The 22,799-nt window shown below is 36.9% G+C and overlaps 1 protein-coding gene across 3 annotated transcripts in view; it reads right to left on the bottom strand.

Annotated features, from left to right (window-relative positions):
* Positions 1 to 312: 312 nt before the first annotated feature.
* LOC149547763 (uncharacterized) overlaps positions 313 to 22,799 on the bottom strand; it is a 104,526-nt gene continuing 82,039 nt past the window's right edge. For 2 of the 3 annotated variants that reach the window (XM_089791820.1, XM_089791822.1), the window contains exon 3: positions 14,391 to 14,921. In XM_089791820.1, coding sequence (XP_089647946.1) covers positions 14,691 to 14,921 — 231 coding nt within the window. In that variant the 3' untranslated portion in view covers positions 14,391 to 14,690. Of the gene's footprint in view, positions 721 to 14,390; positions 14,922 to 22,799 lie in introns of those variants that run through there. The other variant, XR_016353917.1, reaches the window with a different exon arrangement.

The raw sequence follows: 22,799 nt of genomic DNA, 5'->3' as shown, positions 1-22,799 counted from the left end.
TTGAGTGCTTTGCAACCTTTAATGATCCAGTCTTTTTTAACTAGAAACTAAATCAGTAATGTAGTTCATTCAAGAGTTGCATTTGGTAAAAACTAAAACGAAATTAAAAATTAAAGCTCCAAATCTTATCAATATATTTTCATCTATAACATGTCTGAAGAAAAATGAAGGTCCAAATGTTATCAATGCATTTTTGTCTATAACATGTGTTAAGAATGGTACGTATAGGAAGAATTCCTATTTTAGATTTGAATGGAGAAAATTTAATTTTCTTGAGGATAGAAGAACTCTTCAATTTCACAAGATGAACACTTAGAAATTTTTTTTTTAGCATAAACCTTTATTAATGCTAAACAATTTTGCAAATTGTGCTGTCTTCAAGCTAATAAAATCCATTTCCGAGTCCTTATACCATGAAATTATACATGCTTATTAAACAATGAAACTACTAATTCTCCTTGTACTTCTTTATTTAGAAACGAGTTCCAGCGAGTGCACTAACATAGTATCATCTTTACAACATGGGACCAACTTTGACAACTCACAAATAATGCATCTATGCCAATAAGAATTTGTATTACCCAACTTCATTAATGTCATAAATATTGAGAACGAAATGAAACTTGAACGCTACTTGTTCTTGTTCTTCTGTTCCCATTCTCTCATCTCTTCTAGGGGGGGTGGCCGTGGGCCCTCAGGTGGATATACCACATAAGAATGCTGTTTCAATTATGCAAATGAACAAGTATCATCAATATCAGAACATCAACAATTAATCGATCTAAAATGGTATCAATGTGATACATTTCTCACACAAAATTTTTAGCATACTTTATCAATTGCTAAGTCAATTGCTACCTGATATGAATTCAAGAAATAAATACTCCACATCCAAGGATGATAATAAACAAGATGATAGCAACTAAAACATCCTATTCATGCTAAGCAAAATGAATCTACACTATAAATTATAAGTCATCAAAAAAGCTGAGGCTTATATTTTTCATTTCCTCTATTTTTACATATGAAGTTTAACGCTGGGCTGACTTTAAAATCAAGAAACAATATTCCTACATGAACCAAAAAATTAAAATATAGTGTCAAAAACCTATGAACTGTGTTGTGAAGAATATAGTTTATAAAACTTTAAGCATTCCATCTCTGTTTTTTATCCTTAACATGCCAGGCACATTGAGAGTTGTGTCAAAGAAGAGTTTGCAAGTAGAGAAACAAGATATTAGAAAGGATTTTTCACTCCCAATCTACGATTTACTATGGCTTCTGATTTTCTGCTATCATCGAACAGCTAAGGGCTCCGAGCGGGCTGATTAAACAAAAACACGTCACATGGGTATGCATAAATGTTTGGTGGCCCTGCTCATAATTCACTTCGTGTTTCTGAATTGAATGAGTACTTGATCAAAACTTGCAACTTAATATTATAAAGAATTTCTCCTAAAGCGATTGTAAGAATGTACCGCCGAATTCTATCACTCAAGTGTACAAAAAACTTCACGTTGAAGTTCTTCAAATGTGCACGTCAATCCATTTCTTCACCACGTCCACTACGAAAATGTCATGTCCCAGTCTTCAAATAAGGTTTAAATAACATAATAATAATAATAATAAAGATGAAGGATTAATTTATTTTTTAAATAATAATTTAATTGAGGTGTGGATGGAAAATTTGTCTCCCCTCAAATATGAGGTATAAAAAGGAGAGAACTTTATTTGTAGGGAAACTGGAGGGAGGAATAAAGGAGCCCAAGAATTAAGGATCAAGGGAAAGAATAAGAAAGAGGGAACATAAGAATCAAGGAAGGATTAAGGGAAAGAGTAAAGAAAGGAAGAAAATTAAGAATTAAGAATCAAGGATTAAGGGAAAGAGAAAGTAAGGGAAGAAAATAAAGAATTAAGGATTGTGGCTCTTTCAAATGAAAATATGTTTGATCATTGAAAAGGACAGATATGGTGAAGAGGTGAGACACTTCCTTACAAAAGATATAAAAGGGAAGAAGGCTCAAATGAATGGAGGAAAAGTAGAGGAGATTTAGAGCAGAAGTCTAAGGAGGGATTTCAAAGGAGAAAATAAGATGTGTAGATCTGCTGGGATTTCAAAGGAGAAAAAAAGATGAGTATATCTGCAGATTTTAGAAGGGATATGTGCAAATTTAAAAAGAAGTAAAGACAGATATAAGGAGTGAGAGATACATGAAGAGTAAATAAGAAATGAAAGGGGCAACAGTTGGCATCTTTTCTCTTCATAACCAAAGGGTGTTGGCCCTTTCATAAAGGCATCAAAAGAAATATGAAAGAGGAGCTTCATTTGAAAAAGGGGATTAAGGGAGATCAAGTTAGAAAATAAGCATAGTTACACCACCCTTGGGGATGGGGGGAACAGCGGAACAGTGGGGCAAGTTCTCGGGATGGGAGGGCAGAGAGACCTTAATTTGGGGACAACAGGGTACGATGCTGGAGGACAAGGGGGGATTGTATATGATATGATACTTAAAATGCTAGTTACGAAAAAGATGTATTGCAATATAAGATATAAAGACGAAAAAAGAGTAAATACTTGAAAATTGCATTGAATTGGAAAATCAAACATTGAACATAAATAGTCAAATCAGTAAATAGTCAACATCAGGATGTCCCCCCATCCTCGGCAAAGGTGGCGGAATCTGGAGCTGCCACTGGGGAGGGGGGTGGAGTCCCCAATTCCCTGGTGTGTCACCATCTCCGAGACGTGGGGCAAAAAGTGGGCGATGTGTCTCCGTGTTACTACAGAAATAAGATAGTAAAGGTAACATTGATAAGTGGTGACTGAATTCTTATGAATGGTGGTGACCCTTTCCTAATGATGTGTGAAGGAGAAATCAATTAGAGCCCTCAGGGATCACTTATCAGCACTCAACAATATATCAAATCAACACGCCTTCAATCCGTTGGAATGTAATGCTGATGCTATCATTGTCGCTGTCACTGATGGTCATTATTAATGTCAAAATATCTTGTTCTTAGATGTGGATTAGTTTCTTTGGTGATTTAGTATAGTTTTCTCTAGATGATGTGTCGTAGATATTTTTCTTTAGTCGTGTTCATGTTGGTTCCATTTATCTTGCAACATAATGTGGTTTGTGTCTCCAGATCTGGTCCTATCAAAAAAGTGGTCATTGTGCTTCAGTTCGAGTGTTTGCATTGTAACGAATAGATTTTAACTGTTGGTTCCAAAGATCTCAGGGATTGTGTAGTGTTTTGTTATGAGAGGCTTGTTTTTATGAGTGAGGTGAATCTATGTGGTCCACGTTTCAATCCTTACTACCACATGAATGGTTTTGTGTGACCTATTTCAAATTGTATTAGGTCAACCTAGTTCTTGGCATGGCATTGTATAAGAGAACAATGATTCTATTCGACAAAGGAAGTGAGCAATATGTGAAGTGAATGCAAATCTTGACAAGGAAAGATTTATGTGATGAGTACATGTGAGCTCGTGTGACTAGTAGCAGACTATAAAATTATTTATGTGTTTCTGATTGTTGGTGATAGAGAGATTTTAGTGGTAGATTTTGTTCATTTCTTATATTCTAGCAGTGAGACTTATTTCTTCTAGGTAGTTCACCCAACTAATACAAAGCCTTACCTGCAGTGGGCAAATCGACAGTAATCCCTTGTAAAAACCACCTTAACTAATATTCTATTCATGAGATTTGATTTCTCTGTGATTTTTCCAAACTTTATTTTCCACGTTCATGGTGTTTGAAGTTTTGTGCTTTCATGTTCTCATTTATTACAATTTTTTGCTTGCTTTAGGTATTCATTAGATTAATTAGGCTTAAGGAAATTGTTTTACAAAAATTTATTTGCCCCCCCTCTCAGTTTTTCGGCCCATTCAACACCATCATCTGTTGGCAAGTGTATGTCATGTGACCATATAGGTGTTGTCATTTATAGCAACATATCTCTTTGGTATGGCAGCTAGTCATGATAACAAGCTTTGTTGAGTTAGATAAGTGAACAATGACTAAGTCTAGGAAGGATTCATAGTGTGCAATTGAACATTTTTGGTCAGCAACGATAGAGGAATGATCAGATAGCTTTATAACTTCAAGGATATGATATTGATGTATAGAGTCTATTATCATGGTCACTAGTTTTGATATGTGATGCAGCAAAAGTTATGATATCGTAAAGTGGGACAAGTCTAGTAAGGCAGAGATATAGAGTAGTTTTGAGCTATTTAGGATAGTTTAGCTTAGTAAATTAAATTGGCCTGACAATTCAATTACTTAGCATTGAAGGGACAATATCTAAGGTCTTAAATTGTGGATAACATGAATTTATTTGATGTTTTGATATGGGTATGGATGCATTTAATTAAGTCCCTAGTGTAGCCAACTAAAATAAAGAATGATGGTGGTATAAATGAATGTACTATGACATGCAAGGATATAGTCTGGTATAAATACAATGTGTGAGTCTTGATGTTGATTATCAAAGCAAAGTAGATGCAAGTTAACACTGGAACTAATCAGGCATTGTGATGCTATGTATAGTTCATTGGCTATAACCTATACCCAAATTTAATGTAATATTTCATGTAAAGAATTGTGAGTCCTCGAAGGAGGCTTTAACATTCTTTGTATTTGAGCAGTGAGCTCCCTCTATGTTCTCCTCAACTCCTATCAGGGTTCTAGACCTTTAACAAGGTCTAGTCCTCTAAAAAGGACATATGTAATAGATGTATAGGTCTCCTAATAAGGAAACTTTTATACTAGTACATAATTGGTAAAAGAGCAACTTCCCATCAACTCATGATTCTTGAGTAGTTGATCGTTAGAGAAGACAGATGATCTAGTTCAAGGTTTCATGAAGAAGTTTTCTCAAGCTTGTAATAGGATGCAATAAATCAGGGTCCAATTTGGGACCAAAATGTCCTTTAGGGACATTTAGGGACAATAGGTTAAAAAGTTGTAATAATGGCCAATATAGCAAAAAACATTATGTAATGGCACATTTGAGTCATTTTTGTCATAATTGGACCAATTATCACCAAGTTGGAGTCATAGGTCAATATTTAGGCACATATGCAAAAAGTTGCAAAATTTGCTCAAAAGTTGTCAAGAAACTTCGCAACTTTTTGCAATGTTTCTTGCAAACTAACAACCCAACAGTCCTTTAATTCAAAAGGTGGTTGAAACCAGTTGGGATAGCTGTAATATGATAATATAAGCCCTTTCGCATGAGGATATGTTGTTATTGAATTTTGGTGGCTAGAGCAAATAAAAAACACAGACTTTCTCAACAATATTCCTGTACCTCCTATTGTAACTGTTTGTACTTGGATTGGAAAAGAAGATCAAATGACATGGTAAGAAACTAGATCGAATAACCTTTCTAACATGCTTGGTTTGACATTTGTATCTACGCATACACAAATGTGGCAAGCAATTCTTTCTTGGGTGGTTATGAAACCCTGACTGTCCAAAGATTTGAGAAAGAACATGAGCTTTGACCTATCATCCGCTAGTGAAAAAACCTAAAACTTGGGGAAATGATAGGCCAACTCATGTACTTTACAAATCCACAAATTGTAGAGTGGTTCCATCAAATAATGAATTTCGAGACCAAGCCATAGGCCTGACATCCTGAATGTGGTAGGCCAATTTGAGACAATACGCATTAGGAGGCTAGGCTAATTACTGAATCTAAGGTTGGGGTGAATGAAGAGAGTGGCAAATGTCAAAATCCACTTGTCCTAGCATGTTGGAGGCCTCATTGGATTGTCCAAACAAGTTTTGCCCACAATTGTAGGTTGTGCAAGTGAATTAGTACTCTAGGCCTAATAAGAGGGTTGTGAAGGAAGTGGGGTCAAATCAAGGAGTTACAACTTTATTTTGCGATATTGTCTAAAGAGCCAAAAAGGGTATCCCAAAATGGCCTTAGTTTTCCCAAGACCACCTTGAGTCAAAACAAGCAATCAAAGTTCCTATTAGGTCAACCTAATTGGGGCAGTTAGGCCTAATTGAGAAAAACAAGGCGATCGAGTATAGGAAAAGATTTTGATCCCTAATTCTTACATAGTTTGGCCTTAGGACAATGTATCCAAAGAGGTTGGAATCAGGAGTCAATGGTTGGTACTTAAATCTCATGTTAGTAACAAACATTAGAAGGAAGCAAATAATGAATGCGGAAACAAGGCATAGGATCACCTTGAGATCTTCCTAGTCATGAGTCTTTGATCAATTGGTGATGTCGAAAGTGAAGCATGAGGAAGTTGAGTACCTTAGTATGAGGACTAGAAGGTATAGTTGGTTGAGGTTGGATTAGTGAAGGCAATCAAAAGGAGACTGAAGGGTAAAAGACCATCTAGAATACTTGTCTCCTCATCATATTGGTCAAAGCATAGTTGATCATTAGGGGAAAGAAGGAAAGAGGTCTTTTATGTCAAGAGAAGAATTAGGAGAGGTTTCAATCATGGTGACCAATGCAGAACTTACAAAGAGGATGCAAGAACATGAAGCAGAAAACAAGTGGAATAGAGAGGAGATAGAGAAGTTGAAGAGAAAAATGAAGGAAGTGGAGAAGAACTCTGGCAAAGATGAAAGAGATGTGATGAAGTTGAGATCCTTGAGAAGAAAAGGCTCTTGCAAACCAGAGACCCTTTATAAATGCCCTAAAGTCCATGGTAGTTAGGATCATGGAAGGTAAGACTATGGTTACCACTTTTAGTGGAAAGGTGGATGCAGACAACATGACGGATTGTATAGAAGCCTTAGAAAAACATTTGAGTGTAAAGGAAAACCTGAAAGCCAAATTGTGAGGATTGCTAAATCCAAGTTGAAGGAGCAGCCCTTACTTGGTGGAACTTTGTACAAGGAGAAAGAGTCAAAGAAGGAAAGAACATGACAGGTTCATGGAAGAGGACGATCTCAAAGGTAAAAGAGATATATGTCCCTAAGGACTATGAATTCCAATTACATAGGAAGAGACAAAATCTTAGGCAAAAGGAGATGGATGTTAATACGTATATTGAAGAATTTCAAAAATTGTGCCCAAGATCAAAAACAATTTAAAGTGAATCTATGAAGGTGGCAAGGTATTTGAATGGCCTTAGAATGAACATTCAAGAAGAACTGATTGTGTCTTGATACTGTACACAAGTGTTATCAATTAGCCTTGAAAGTGGAGGAAAACATTAAGAAAAGGCAAGAGTAGAACACCAAGAGAAGAGGAAGAAACCACACAGGTTGTTTTAGAGGGAGAAGTATAGGCCAGAGGTTTCAAGGTGATTCCAGCTAGTCTGAGCAAGGAGGGGAATCAAGTAGAAGAGAAAGCTATAAGGTTAGGATACCTAATGCGAGAGGAAGGTCTAGTGGATCAGGCAAAAGATCCCACTTCTCCAATATGAGATGTTATAGCTGCAATCAAATAGGACATCATGCATACAACTATCCTGAGAAATCCTCCACTTCACATGGTGGTGAAAGGAGGATCAACTATATCCATGAAGATTTTGCAAGTGTAAAATTACCAGTTGTCTAGTTGGATACAGATGTTGGGAAGACTGTGATGGTGAAAAGAATCTTGTTTAAAGAGCTAGTCAAGGTTGAACTATCCCAAAGGAGAGCCCTATTTAGGATCAATTGTAAGATCCAAGGCAACATATGTACAATAGTAATTGATTCTAGTTCTACAAATGATATAGTTTCTCTAGAATCAATTAACAAGTTGAAATTAGAAAGAACACCACATGTTAACTCCTATAAAGTTATTTGATTAAATAAAGGCCAACATGTCCTAGTGAATGATAAAGCATGGGTAGAGTTTACCTAGGGGTATATAAGGATAAGATACTCTATGACATTCTTCTCATGTATGTCTGCCATCTACTTTTAGGTAGACCCTGACGATTTGACAGAAAGGCACACCATGATGGTGAGATAAGATAAGATAAGATAATGATATTAATGTCCGACAAAAGACCACCAAAAGGTCTATGGGACTAGAGGATTACAACAAGGAGGCTGGCAACAGCAAGAGCACCAAATAATATCCAAAAACTAAAGCGTACAACAAAACAAGAAAAAAAGAAACAGAGAGGCCAAGAAAAAGAGTAGGAATCCTTTTTAGGCAGAAAGAAATCAGTCACAAAAGGATACATCTATCGATGGATAGAAGCTCTGCTTTGTCTTTGAGAACTCATAGAGGAGTGTCGCTATTGCAAATAGCCAATACGGGATCTAACAGATCTAGAATGACCACAAGAGTTGGTAGAACTAGACGACCTTTTCACACCACGCAAAGGAGATAAGGGTGTGAAAAAGGCAGTAATGAGCTGAGTAGAAGTATGTCGATGAGGAAGTAGTGACTGTAGCATACTATCACAGAGCATAGTAGCCTCCTGCAAATAAAGTGCAAGACACCGCTGGTCATAGTAACTAAAAAAATCATAAAGAGAGAAACACTTTTGGAACAAATAGAAAAATCTCCCTCTGATCTCATACATAGTAGATAGGGCAACGGAAAATAAAGTGAGTCTCTGTCTCAATCTCATCCAAAGTACACAACTTACAAATTTACTCCCTGCTATCAATATGATGATCGGTCTGAGCCCGAAGATGGTGAGAACCGACTCTGAAGGACCCTAAGGAGATACGCAAGGCGTGAGACCACCGCTGAGAAAGGTAGCTAGGACGAACAATAATCCCATCAGAGATCTCCAAAAAGTGCTCCGCATAAAATGACATCCTCAAACGTAAACCACTAGGCGGGTTAATCCAGGTAGTGGTAATGTACCGTCTGTAAATGTCAAGTCTGACATTCTCATTTAACTCATGCCGTGAGGGGAGGAGATGAGCAGGGGCATTCAACGAGAATTGGTAAGGGGGGAGGCGGTCAATATCAATCCCAATCGATCCCAGCAAAGAAGAAGCCTGTGCATACCAGCAGTGAGCTGAAGAACAATATGTCAAGTAGGAATACCGATCATGTTCACCAACTAAATCAGCAAAACCACGCAGACGATGGACGAAACCAACTCAGATAAAAAATGGCTGCAAGACTGAATGGATGAGCACCAAACTCAACAAGAATGATACTATGAGGAGTGAACCTGTGACATCTAATGATGCGTTGCAAAAGCAATGTTTGAAACTGCTTGATCGAGGCCCAATCAGGACCAAGGAGAGACGGGCCCCAAACCACAAACCCATAAATAATTGTCGGCCGCACAAGGCAGTCCAAGAGGGATAACTTGGACGAGGTATCCTGAAAGTGATGTCTAAAGCGTTGTTTCTCAAGCATAGCAAGAGAGCCCATACCCTTATTGACTCTGGGCTGAATCGTCGGTCTCATACTGAACCAAGGTCCAGAAAACTTAACCCCTAGATATGTATAAGATGAAGTGATCTCAATCTCCTGTCCCTGAAAAAAGAAGTGAAGATGAGAAGTCTTTAAGCAATTAAAGATCATGACCCGAGTCTTACCCAGGTTAACCATAAGTTGTCGCTGGTCAAAAAAAGAAGCCAAGCCATCAAGAAGCCTTTGTAAATTGTCTGGAGAGGAAGCAAGAAGAACCACATCGTCTGCAAAAACAACAATGGAGATTAGGACCTAGTGTAGGTAGCAACCATCACCTAGGAGTGGAGACTTCAAAAGTTAGTCCTCAAGCTCATCAATATATAATCCGAACAAAGTAGGAGAGAGAGGACATCTCTGCTTGACCCCAATGGTACTATGGATCAGATCTGAGAAACCCTCAGGGGTTCTGAATCTACCAATCACAGTCTCATATAATCTCATAATAGGGGTAAGTAACATCTCAGAAATCCCAATCTCCCGAAGCCTCTCAAAAAGAGCAATCTTAGGAACAGAATCAAAAGCCTTGTGAAAATTTTAAAAGCAGCAGTAAACCTTGAGAAGAATGCCTTTTGTTTCCAAAAAGATAGGATTACATAAAAATACTCTCTTGGGGAAGCAAAGTAGTCTAAACAAACTAGTCCTACTGTGTTGATGATAGGAGAGAAGGATTTTATGTAAGCCATGAAAGCAGAGGATGGTATTAAGCTCAAGATAGAGGAAGAAACTAAAGAGAGATAGGAGATTTCTAAAGAGGCCTAGGAGATACTAGATCAATACAAGGATATTGTCAATGATTGAAGACCTTATGGATTGCCTAGGAGCATAATATTTTTCAAAGATTGATCTCAAAAGTAGTTATCATCAAATTAGGATCAGAGAGGTGGATGAGTGGAAGACAACATTTCAAACCATTGAGGGCCTTTATGAGTGGCTTGTAATGCCATTTCGACTCTCAAAAGCACCAAGCACTTCCATGCTCATGAATGAAGTCTTGAAGGATTAAATTGGTCAATTTGTAGTAGTTAATTTAGATGATATACTAATATTTAGGAAGACTAAAGAGGATCATCTTAAGCATTTGAGTATTGTTTTGAGAAAGCTTCATAATGAAAACTTGCTAATCAATCTTGATAAATGTGAGTTTATGAAGCAGGAGCTTGTTTACCTTGGTTTTGTAGTCATAGAGGGAAATTTGAAGATGGACCCCTCAAAGGTAGAGGTCATATTGAACTAGCCCCGACCTAAAACTGTAGGTGATCTAAGGAGCTTCCATGGGTTGGCTACCTTCTATAGAAAGTTCATCAGGAACTTGAGTGAAATTTGTTCTCCTATGTTAGACACCATGAAGGGTGAATGCACGACAAAGTCCCAGTGGATTGAGGAAGCCAATAAGGGGTTTGAAAAACTAAAACAAAAGGTAGCAAGTCAACCTATCTTGGTACTATGTAATTTTGATAAATTGTTCACCATAATTTGATGCCAATAATGTGGCAATAGGAGTTTTCTTAAGCTAGGAAGGGAAACAAGTAGCCTTCTTTAGTGAGAAGTTGAATGAGGGTAAGAGGAAGTATTTTTCTTACGACTTGCAACTCTACTTGTTCTAAAGGAGTTTGTAGTGTTTACTGATACTCATGCACTAAGTTTTCTGAATTCTCAAGACAAATTGAGCCATAGACATATGAGATGAGTTGAACATCTATAAGCTTACACCTTTATCATTAAACATAAGAAAAGTAGAGCCAATAAGGTACTAGGTGCATTAAGGAGGAGAGCGCTAGCCATTCAAGAGATTCAATTGCAGAGTATTGGACTTGAAGCTTCAAAGAATATTTTTAGGTTATATGTGTAGTGGTTGCATGTTGTATATAAATACTGGTTATTGAATCACATTTGCATGCATTATCAAGGAGATTATTCTTCAAATAGATAAGTATTCTGATTTATATATTTAGGATGAGCGTTTAATTTTGATCTCTATTGGTCACAGGATGCAACAACAATGATCTTGGGAGGGAGGTGTTCAACTTCAGAGGGAGTTGATTTTATAGAGAGGGAATCTTTATAGTAACCCTGTATTTCTTATACATGCTTTTAATAATTTTGGTATTTGTAAAATTTGAGACTCTAGTTGGAAAATAATTTTCAGCTAGGGTTTTATGAGTTATTATTCATGCGATATTAATATATATTAGTTATAAGGTTAACCTGATAACTCTTTCACTTATGAGAGATTCGTACTGAGCATGATGTAGAGAGAGTTCATTATGTCATCAAGTTGAGAGATTTCACTATGGGAATTGAAAGTCATGTTGAGAGAGTCCATGACTATATCACATTGAGAGAGTTTGTGATAAAACGTTGGTTGTAAGCCTTACTAACTTGTCGTGTTGAGAGATTCCATGACAGCATCATGTTGAGTGAGTCCATGATAAAAGGTGATTGTTATTTTTGCAGGTTTGTCATGTTAAGAGATTTCATGACAGCATCACACTGAGTGAGTCTGAGGAAAGTTGAATGTGACTTTTGCAAGCTTTTTTTCATGTTGAGTGTTTCCATAATTATTAGTTATGAATAAAAATTTCCATCTATCATGTTAAGTAATTCCATGATTATGAGTAATTGTTACAGGTTTATCATGTTGATTGATTCCATGATTATTAACAATGAGTAAATTGTTCTCTTAGTGTCACATTGAGGGACTCCATGACAACATCACGTTGAGAGAGTCTGTGATGAAAGTTGGTTGTGCTTCTTGCAAGACTTTCATGTTGAGTGATTCCATGAATTTTATAGGATCTATGTGATTAGATTTTATCATTGACATTTTGGTTCCAGCCCTATGTGACTATTCATCTAGAGATCTCTCTCGCTAAGAGGGAGTGTTGGAGATTGTAGCTGCAATAGGGATCTTTATCTCTGGGTGTTAATACTATTATGGTGAACTTAAGTTGAAAAGGACATTTATGATAAATTGTAATATTAAATATTAAAACATGTGTCATAAAACATGTTGAGGCATGGAAATACAAAGAGTTATATTTGAAAATAAAGAGTCGTATTTTGGGAAACTCAAGAGACTTGTGGTTGTAATGCAAAGAGTCTTTTTATGTGTTATATATATCGCATAAAGCGAAAGGCATTGCACACTTAAACATTTAATTATCAATAAAGTGCTATTTCGTTGTGTGGCTGGGTTTTTTCTCTTCGTTTTTTAAAGGGTTTTCCCAGGGTAACTTTTGGTGTATGTTGTCATCTTTTATGTTTTCCTTATTGTTGTCTATTATCTATTTTTTTGGGCAAATATCCAACACCTATAGAAAGTTCATAAGGAACTTTAGTAAAATTTGTTCTCCTATCTTAGATACCATTAAGGGTGGATGTAAGACAGTTTTTGTTCACTGAGGAGGCCAATAAGGGTTTTGAAAAACTAAAACTAAAGGTAGCAAGTCAACCTATCTTGGTACTACATAGTTTTGATAAACAGTTCACCATAGAATGTGATGCTAGTAATGTGGCAATAGAAACTTTCTTAAGCTAGGAAGGGAGACCAGTAGTCTTGTTTAGTGAGAAGTTGAATGAGGCTAAGAGGAAGTATTCCTCTTACAACTTGGAACTCTATGCAATGGTGCAAGCATTGAAAAAATGGAGACATTAATTGTTACCAAAGGAATTTGTAGTGTTTATTGAGAGTCATGCACTAAGTTTTCTAAATTCTCAAGAAAAATTGAGCCACAAACATGTGAAATGGATTGAACATCTATAAGCATACACCTTTACCATTAAACATAAGAAAGGTCAAGCCAATAGGATAGAAGATGCTTTAAGTAGGAGGGTGCTAATCATTCAAGAGGTTCAATTGCAGAGTATTGGACTTGAAGCCTTCAAGGACCTATGCAAAGAAGATGATGACTTTTCATAAGCCTACGAGGTATCTACACAGTTTGAGAATCATTTTCAATGAGATTTCTGAATATACTTTGTGGAATGGGTTGCTCTTTAAAGGTGGAAAAATGTGTGTGCCAAAAGGTTCCATGAGAGAAACTAATTCAGGAAAAACATAATGAAAGTCTTGGGGGACACTTTGGGTTGAACAAGACCTTAGAACTAGTGCAGAGGTTTTACTATTGGCCAAAGATGCAGAAGGATGTCAGAAGGTATGTGGAATGTCATACTACAAGTCAAAGGGCCAAGGGGACTTCCACCAATGTAGATCTCTATCAAACTTTGTCACTTCCCAAAAGGCCACAAGAATGTCTCAATATGGATTTTGTAGTAGGTCTTCCTAAGATTAAGAATGGTTGTGACTCTGTGGTAGTTGACAGATTTAGTCAGATGGCTCATTTCAAACCTTGTTGTTTCTTTTATCCACCAATTTCAAAACAACATTGGTGCTCAAGTTTCTTTGACTGATTTCGTGCATTGTAAACAAGGTCTTAAAGAAAATGTAATTGATTTCATTGCTAAATTTAAGTATTTGCATGCTTAGATTTCTAATCATATGCCTCATATTGATATTCAACATATGTTTATTGCTAATTTACAAATAGACATTAGAGATAAGATTTTGATTACTACGTTTACTTTTTTTCACAACTTTGTACAGTGCTTCATCATTATCAACTACAAGTCAATCAATTTGAGAGCACCACTCCAATGGCTCATGTACCAATTAATAAGAGTGATGCCACACCTAACAACAACAAATTTCAGCAACTTACCAACTATGTCAAGATGATCAAAGCAACGAATAGAGTAGATGAACAAGTAGTTGCTGCATCCAAAAGTGTCAATGCTTCTTCCTTTGTTTTTTAGACGAGTCACAAGTTTACTCCTCTCCGATTCTTTGCCTTTATTATGGGAAGGTTAGTAAGTGTTAATGTTATTACACTCCCTCCTATTAGAACACTTCTTCCTTCTACAACATCAAGTTCACACTTTGATTCCAAAGCCTTTTGTCAATATCATCGTCAGCCTCGCCATGATATTGAAAGGTGTTTTACCTTGAAATATAAAAATTCAAGACTTGATTGATTCCAATGTTTTTTCTTTTTTTTTGTATTAACATAGTGCAATCATCTGGGTTACATCATAAGTTCTTTTATACGCTGAGCATCTTACAAAATATGCTTAGTGGATGGTATATGCATACAGCCTAAGCAGATACCAGAAATCGAACTATTTTTTTACATGTAGTATCTGTTAACTGTTTACAGCAACAACTATCATATAACCAAGAATTAAAATAGTTAAAACAAAAAACAACTGCATAGCCAGCTTGGCCTGTCTTCCCATCATAAAAAAAAAACCCATATATAGGGTTAAGCACTCTATCCATATGCAACATGATCATGAGGAATATAATTTCCAGATTTTACTCTATCTCCAATACTAAGGCCTTTAATAAATTGATTAAGATTGTCCATTTCGCTTTGTTTGAGCATATCCTTGTGGATATCAAAATATTGACAGGAGACAATATCATCCTTGTGGATCAAGATCTGACCCTCCCGCATCAGCATCATAAATCTGTCCCTGGAGATTTCCAAAGTAGCAGCACCCTGTGACATAATTTGAAAATGTATGAATTTACATCCAAACTCAGTAAGTTGTCTCCTCTTCTGAAAGATCTTTGCATTTCTCTCCTTTCAAAGAAACCAAAGAATTTCACAAGTAAAGATAGACCAAAAATTATTCATTTTTAGATCAAAATCATTAACAAAACCAGCAAGAACTTCACTCCACAAGACCTGGCCTACTATTCCAGACTATGGGTGACCCTAGAAAAATAGACCAGACACCCGTGGAAAAGGTACGCTCAAAAAAAAGATGCTCAGAGGACTCATGGACGGAACATACACCACACACAATAGGACTATCATGACCATTAGGCAATGTATAAACCACAGCAAGTTTTTTCAAAAGTAATAACCATCTAAAACAAGATTTCTTAGGCTCACAATGAGAGTGCCAAAAAAAGGAAAAGATGAAATGCCATCTATCAGCCGACACTCCCAGTCATGGTTAACCTTGTCAAAAATAGAACAATCATCTTTAAGCATTTTATAAATATTCTTAGAAGAAACATTATTGAAGTGAGTCAAGTGACTACCATCTTTCCATCTAATGTTCTACACAAACTGATTAGAATTCATAATATATGCAGGAAAGACATTTCCTACAACTTTAACAATGATGGAGTAAGTCTTCTTTTGAGAATTAGGAATGTTAAACTTGCCAACAATCTCATTCCATAACCCTAACCTATTGTCAACCAATATATCACCAATAGTAGAAATTCCAAATCTATTCCAGTTTTTTGCAGAACAGCTTTGGGTTAATGCAAGAGGTTTACCATTAGATTCAACACCCCACCAAATAGATCTATCTAAAACAGAATACTTAGGGGAGCCACCAATTGCATCCTTGAATGGAATAAGTTTCCTAACCTGAGACCATGCCTTCCAAAGAGAATGAAAATCTTTGGATCCAAAAATTGATAACTCAAAGTTCCCAAAGACCATGTCACATAACTAAACATTAGTCTAACTTTTCCCCTTCATTATACTAGATCTAGAGATGTTATTTCTAACTAAAACCTTGCATGGTTCATCCCCACTTAGATCTTGAATAATCCATTTAGAAGCTAGTGCCATACCTTGATCTTTTAAATCTATTATCCCCAATCCTCCCTTTTCTTTGGGTAAACAACAGCATTCCCTCTTTACATGGTGCCTTTTCTTATTCCCTAAACCATCAGACCACAGAAAATCCCTCATAATCCTTTCTAAGCTACTGCTCTGATATTTGGAGAATAGCCAAGTTGAAGAGAAATATATGTGATGAGTAGATAGCACTTTCTGAACCACTTGAACTCTACCTGCCAAAGACAAGAGATGAGTTTGCCATTTCAAGTATTTCTTTTCCACTTTAGAAAAGACCCACATCTACATATCCTTAGTAGATGGCTCAATAGAGAATGGGATCCCAAGATATCTAACAATCTCATTAGGTCCCAACCATTGCCAACCCTTACTTACCACCCAATCTGGAGGGGACAAGGACCACCCAATAATGGATGGTTTGTGGGGAGCCACTTTGGCCCCAAAAATCAAACAAATAATTTGCAATATGTGATACATATTATCAAAATTCACTTCATCCAAACCTATGAACAGGGCAATTTCATCTACAAATTGAGCATTAAGCAGTGTCTCTTGATTGGGCAAAGTAATATCCCTGATAGGAGGACCTAATTGAGAAGCTTTGAGAATATAAAATAATGCACTGGCAGCAATTACAAACAAAGAGGGAGCAATTGGACAACCCTGCCTTATAGATCTTTGGAGAATTATCCTTTCAGTCAACTCCCCATTAATATCTATGGCTGTAGAAGAACCTTTAAGCAATATTTTAATCCATTTACAAAAACCAGGTAGGAACCCAAAATCTTGCAGCATACCCATCACAAAAGGCCACTCTATTCTGTCATAAGCTTTTTCAAAGTCTAACATAACCATTGCTGCATTCTGACCATCATGCTTAGCCCAGTGCATCGCTTCCCAGCTAGTAATGAAGTTTTCCAAAATAAATCTTCCTTTGATGAAACTAGTTTGGGTAGGAGAGATAAACTCATTGAGAAGCCCCCCTATCTGCCTAGCCCAGATCTTGGCAATAATTTTGTATGACAGATTTAATAATGTTACAAGTCTCCAATTCTTAACTTTCGATTTATTCCCCCCTTTTGGCAAAAGCTTAGTAACCACTTTATTGATGTCAGCGCCAAGTGAGTCAAGCTGGTAAGCATTCTCATACAATTCCATCAATTCAGGACCAATCCATCCAATATTGTGTTTATAAAACTCTGCAGGAATGCCATCAGGTCTTGGAGACTTGTCATTAGCTAGGGAAAGAATAGCCTCCTTAATCTCCTCCAAAGTGATGAGTCTATCCAGTGCCTTAGCATGTTCATTACTAATCTTTTTGGGAATAAGTTTAAGACATTTATCTAGCTTCTTCTTTTTTTCATTAGTGAATTATGAGGTAAAAAGACCTTTATAAAAAGCTATAAAAAGCCTCCTTAATGCAGCTAGGATCATTATTAAGATTTCCATTTACCTGGACAAACTCAATCAATTCTTTCTTATGTTTAGCTCTAATAATATTAAAAAAATATTTAGAACCTTTATCCCCTTCCTTCATCCAATTCATCCTGGCTCGGATTTTCTGTCCTCTTATTCTATACTGTTGGATCTTTCTAAGTTGGGTTTTAGTCCATATAAGTCTCTCCTCTAGGTAGGGATCACAACCCTTACTCTGAAGATCTCTCTCAATGGAGTTCAAGGAGCTCTACAGACCTACTCTTCCTCATCTCTATCCCTAGCTCTTTTCTTAACAATAATTTGATAGACTTTTTTCCATGAATCCACAAAAAGGCTCCATCTATCCCTAGGATTCAGCTCTGAGTTACATAGCTTACATAAATTGGTCACCATATGAATGATACCATCATCCTCCTCATTATTCAATAAGGACGTGTTGAGTTTAAAACCATTTTTAGCTTTCCTTTTATTACCAAGCTCACTGTCCATGAGAATACTTGCATAAATGGGATGATGATCAAACAGAGATGCAAGAATAACAATACCAGGATTATGGCCATCTTTATTGACAACACTAAAAACTAATTCTTCCACATAAATCCTATCCAACTGGCAATAGACTCTTTGCCTCCCAGCTTGATTGTTACACCAAGTGAACCAAATATCAGAGAAACTTTTTTTTTTAAGAGCTAAAGGGTCAGCAACTCTGTATTTCCTCTTGAACCAAGACTAGAAGTATAATCCATTACCTTTCCAACAATGTGTAGAGCCTCCACTTTTATCTTCCTTATTCTCTATCATATTAAAATCTCCAACAAAAATCCAGTGAGCTTTAGGTAGATTACATGTTAACCATTCCCATAAAGCAACACGTTCTCTATAATCATTAGGGGCATAAATGTTGCATACCCCAATTAGCATTTCACCATGTTTAAACAAAACCCACATAGCTCTATGACATGGGGAGAAGCCATTACCAGAAATCTTATCAGCCCAAAGTGGGCCAACCATGATAGTCGATCCACCTTTACCTCTAGGATGGTTAGAATAAATTCCTGTGGATTGGTCCCAAATAAATTTCAAGATGGTATGAGCTTGAAACCCAACAATCTTAATTTCTTGTAAACAAATAATATCTTTTAATTTAAGATTGTTACACCATTTTCTAACCAAATATTTCCTCTCAAACATCTCTAGACCTCGCACATTCCAACTATGTAGATGCATCATTTATGATGAAGAGATTTAGGATTGTTGTACAGTCTATTAAAACAATTTGGCATCTCCTTACCACTCCTATTTTCATTAGAAATAGACTTTCTTTCCACCATTTTCCTCTTTTTTTTGCATTCTTATTAATGACTTCTGTAAATGAATCCTTCTCCATTACATCATCTAAATTACCATTGACCTTCCTAACCACCACAGATTTTAGGGCTCCAGCTAGGCTCTTATCTCCATTCAAAGATTCAACAGTGTTCCTCCTAACATTCTCAGCCCTTGCATTAATGGTATTAAGAGCTAATTGTTGAGCGTTAAGCTTATGGGGAATAGCAAGAACTTCTGTATTACGACTATCAATGACCGAAGGAGATACAAGTTGACAAGAAGTTAGGGCTTTGGAGGCAACTTGACTCGGGGCTGGCACAACCTCAAAGTCGGTTTCAAGCAAAGGATAATCCAAACTGCAAAACTTACCTACATCCCTTGTCTCAGTTACTGCCTCATTGACCAGCACATCCTTAGAAATATTAAAGGAATTGACATTAACGTCTGTTCGAATGCCTTTCACTGAATCATTAATGATATTATCATCCTTTTTAGAAAATTCCTACTTATCACCATTTTTAGGGTTAGCTTTAGCCACAGTTTCAAACCTAGGGGCTTTCGAATTAAAAAGGGCTGGATAATCCTTTGAATGGTAATTTTTCTTAAAGTGAAAACATGACCCTAGGTTCCCTAGTAAAGAGATTTCCCATAAAAAACTTTCCTCTTCTAAACTCATCGAAATAAATTCTGGAAAATCAATATCAGGTGCTAAAGCAAGCAAAATTCTAGCATTTATATTCAGCAAGGTTTACCTAGCATTTTCAACTTGAAGAACAAAGCCCAATGGTTGAACAATCTAAGGGATAAAAGGCTAGAACTTTGGCTGAAGATTCTTAATCTCAACCCATCTAGGGGGAGAACGAGCAACCACCTGCTCAAACTTACCTAAGGCCAACCATTGATAAGCCCTAAAGAGCGACTTACCAACATTCCAATAATTCTTTCTCAACACTCTTTCCTGCATTCCATGTGTTTAAAAAAAAAACACAAAAAGACCTTTTTGAATCATTCTACAGAAACTTACTTGAATCCCTAATTTTCTCCCCCATATATTAGCAATCCAATCATCAAAAAACTTACGAGAGGGAAGGGACTCTTTATCAACACAAACAAAGAAAATGGCAATGTCCTTCAATCTTTTTTGTTCCTTCTTAATAGCCACAATCATATCTTCGTTAGGAGATTAAGATAGAGTTTTGAAGTCATTAGGGACAGACTTACCATTTCCACCATTGTCTCAGCCTCCATCCTCAATTTGTCCTCCTTCCAATCTATCTCCATTGGCTGTGGGCCTTCGACAACTGCCATCTTTTCCACCAAAAACTCCATTAGAAATCGTTGATGGTGGACACTCGGGTTTAGATTGCTCAGAAAGAGCATCTTTATATGATGGCCGAGAAACCTCACCTTCCTTTTGCACATTATCTTGGCAATTGTTGATCAGACACTCCAACCCCACATCATTCCCTCCATCATTAGACAAACCTCCAACCTCAAACACGGGTGAAACAGGCTAGGAGCCGAGGGGACATGGCTCTAACGACATCAATCTAAACCCTATTTAAGCAATCTCATAAACTTTAAGCCACAAAAAAGTTAAAACTCACACAGGCAAAGAGAAAGATGAAACAATAATGATCACCCAAATTGACACGATGGAGCAAAAAAGAGGAAGTACAGCCACACAAAGGAAGTAGTGGAAGCCATGAAGCCTACATTGCATCCAAGGAGGCCATGCAGTTGCAAAGCTCCCCAATGTTTTCTATATTGATAATCATGATAGTGGTAATAAATCCGTGGTGCCTCCAAATCAAAATCTTCAAATTTACACTAACCCTTTACCTCAACACAATTGATCAACCCTCCTCTTCCACTGCTACGCACATTGTTTATGACCGAAAAATGTAAGAGATACCCATATCGTCAATAATGTGGAGCGTATACCTCAACCTCCACATCAACCTAAACATCTAAACTTCAAGTTCAGCTTAAGCTTAAACCTGCCCTTAAGCATGGTAGAGACCTTACTATTTCATTTGATGAATACTCAAACTATAAACTGTCCCGATGGTCCTCTTTACATTGCTGTTAAGGTTGCTAAGTCACCTTCTTATGGTTGTCTTGTTGATCCTACTTCCATGGTTAATGTCATCACTGAAGAAGATCTTTTTCACAAATAATTGCAAAGTGACTTTTATCATTCAACTAATACATGGATTCAGACTTGTGATGGTTTCTTGTATAGACCTCATGGTTCCATTTCTTTGTTTGTTGAACTTTGTGGTAAAGTGGTGGATACTACCTTTGTTGTCATCCCCACTTCCAATCAATTCCAAGTGAATCTTGTTTTACCTCGGTTGACTTCCATGTAAGCCGTTGCTTCTCCTATCCATAAGTGCATAAATTCCCTCATAATGGTGAGATTAAGATGATCAATCATTGTCTTTACCATCCCTCTAGGCCTAGGCATTGTGTCGTCCTTGACTTCTTTCAGCCTTTTATACCCACTACAGCTTGTACTTATCTTGATTTCCCTTTTCAATCATATCAAGCTTATAAGCATAGAAATATTGATGAGTTAAGTATGGCTAAGGATTGTACCCATGGTCTTTTGCCAACACCTTCTATAACTATTTCTTCCAATTCTTCCATTTCTAATGAGACACCGCCTCCCAAATCAAATGCTTTATCTAGGGTGGTTCCTCCTCCTGCATCTCAACCTGATGCTGTTCCTTTTGTTCTCCTGTTACAAGGTAAGAAGGAACCTATCTATTGACACCACTTCTTCTCAAACAGTTTCTAGCAAGACAAAACACGAGTGATTTGTATAGAAACAGAGTAGCCCTCTAAATAAAGATTATTTCCTTTTGTGATTTGAGGGTGGAGTTGGGGCTCCTAGGGTTGGTGTCCTGAACATAACCAGTCATGTTTTGATCAGTGAGGCCTTTGTTAGTGGAGTGGGTGCTCCAAGTATGAGTTGGTGATCATGTTGCCAGTGAGGCTTAAGTCTCTAAAATGGGACAATTAAGGAGAACGAAAAACTAGGCATAAGTCTGGCATAAGTCCCTTAAACAGCCATACCTAAAGTGCTCTGAACCATGGAAAGTTGTCAATAGGTTCATGCTAACACTGGCTGCATACAGACCTATAAGACTTCTCATTAGCAGATTATAAACTCTCTCACTACATGGTGCATGCACCATATGATATATCAGTGTATCCCTTTCATTGAATCCACTTAACCATGCATACCCATATATGAGAAGGAAGACGTAAATCATGATTCTCCAACAATCTATCTATTCAAGTGTGCAGAAGATTAGACATTGGTTCCATTAATGGATCATGGAAGCATGGCGAAAAACTGCGCTGCTACTACTATGTTACTAAAAACAAAAGATGATTACAATGAACTTTGATTGGTCTTTCTCATTATAGACTGGTGCCTACTCCAAGGCTAACTGTGTCACAATCTGCAAGAGACATGAAACACGCCTGCAAACCAGCAACAGAAACCAACTTCCAATGCATCCAAATTAAAAGATTAAGGACATCTCTAAGCAAGCATACTTAATAATGTGTTTCAAGTCCAGACCCCACATGCAACAAGAAAAGAGGATACAAAGATGACTGCAATGCTCTAGAATGTCTATCAACATTAATCTACCCTTATTATAGTTATGACAGAAAAATTAACATATGAAAAATTGAAAACCAGTAACTGGTTCAAATGTTTTCCTGAAATGTCATAGGCCTGCCATGGGGACATTCATATACAGATAGAACTCTACATAACTACCCCTTCCCCTACTTTACAAATAAAATACTTTCAACTCTTGAAAAGCTTGACCACCTTTGTTTGACATCGTAAACAGCCTTGGCAGAGAAATTGGCACCAAGACCAACCCAATAACTAAGTTATAAATAGGCAATAAGACATTTCAAATAACAATGAATTCCTTGGGTAAATACACAAGTCACACATCAACTTACATCAACATTTACACC

The sequence above is a fragment of the Cupressus sempervirens genome, chromosome 7 (assembly GCF_028749045.1).
Source record: "Cupressus sempervirens isolate cs-2001-9-10 chromosome 7, ASM2874904v1, whole genome shotgun sequence".
Lineage (NCBI taxonomy): Eukaryota > Viridiplantae > Streptophyta > Pinopsida > Cupressales > Cupressaceae > Cupressus > Cupressus sempervirens.
This window is presented reverse-complemented; position numbering and strand designations above follow the sequence as displayed.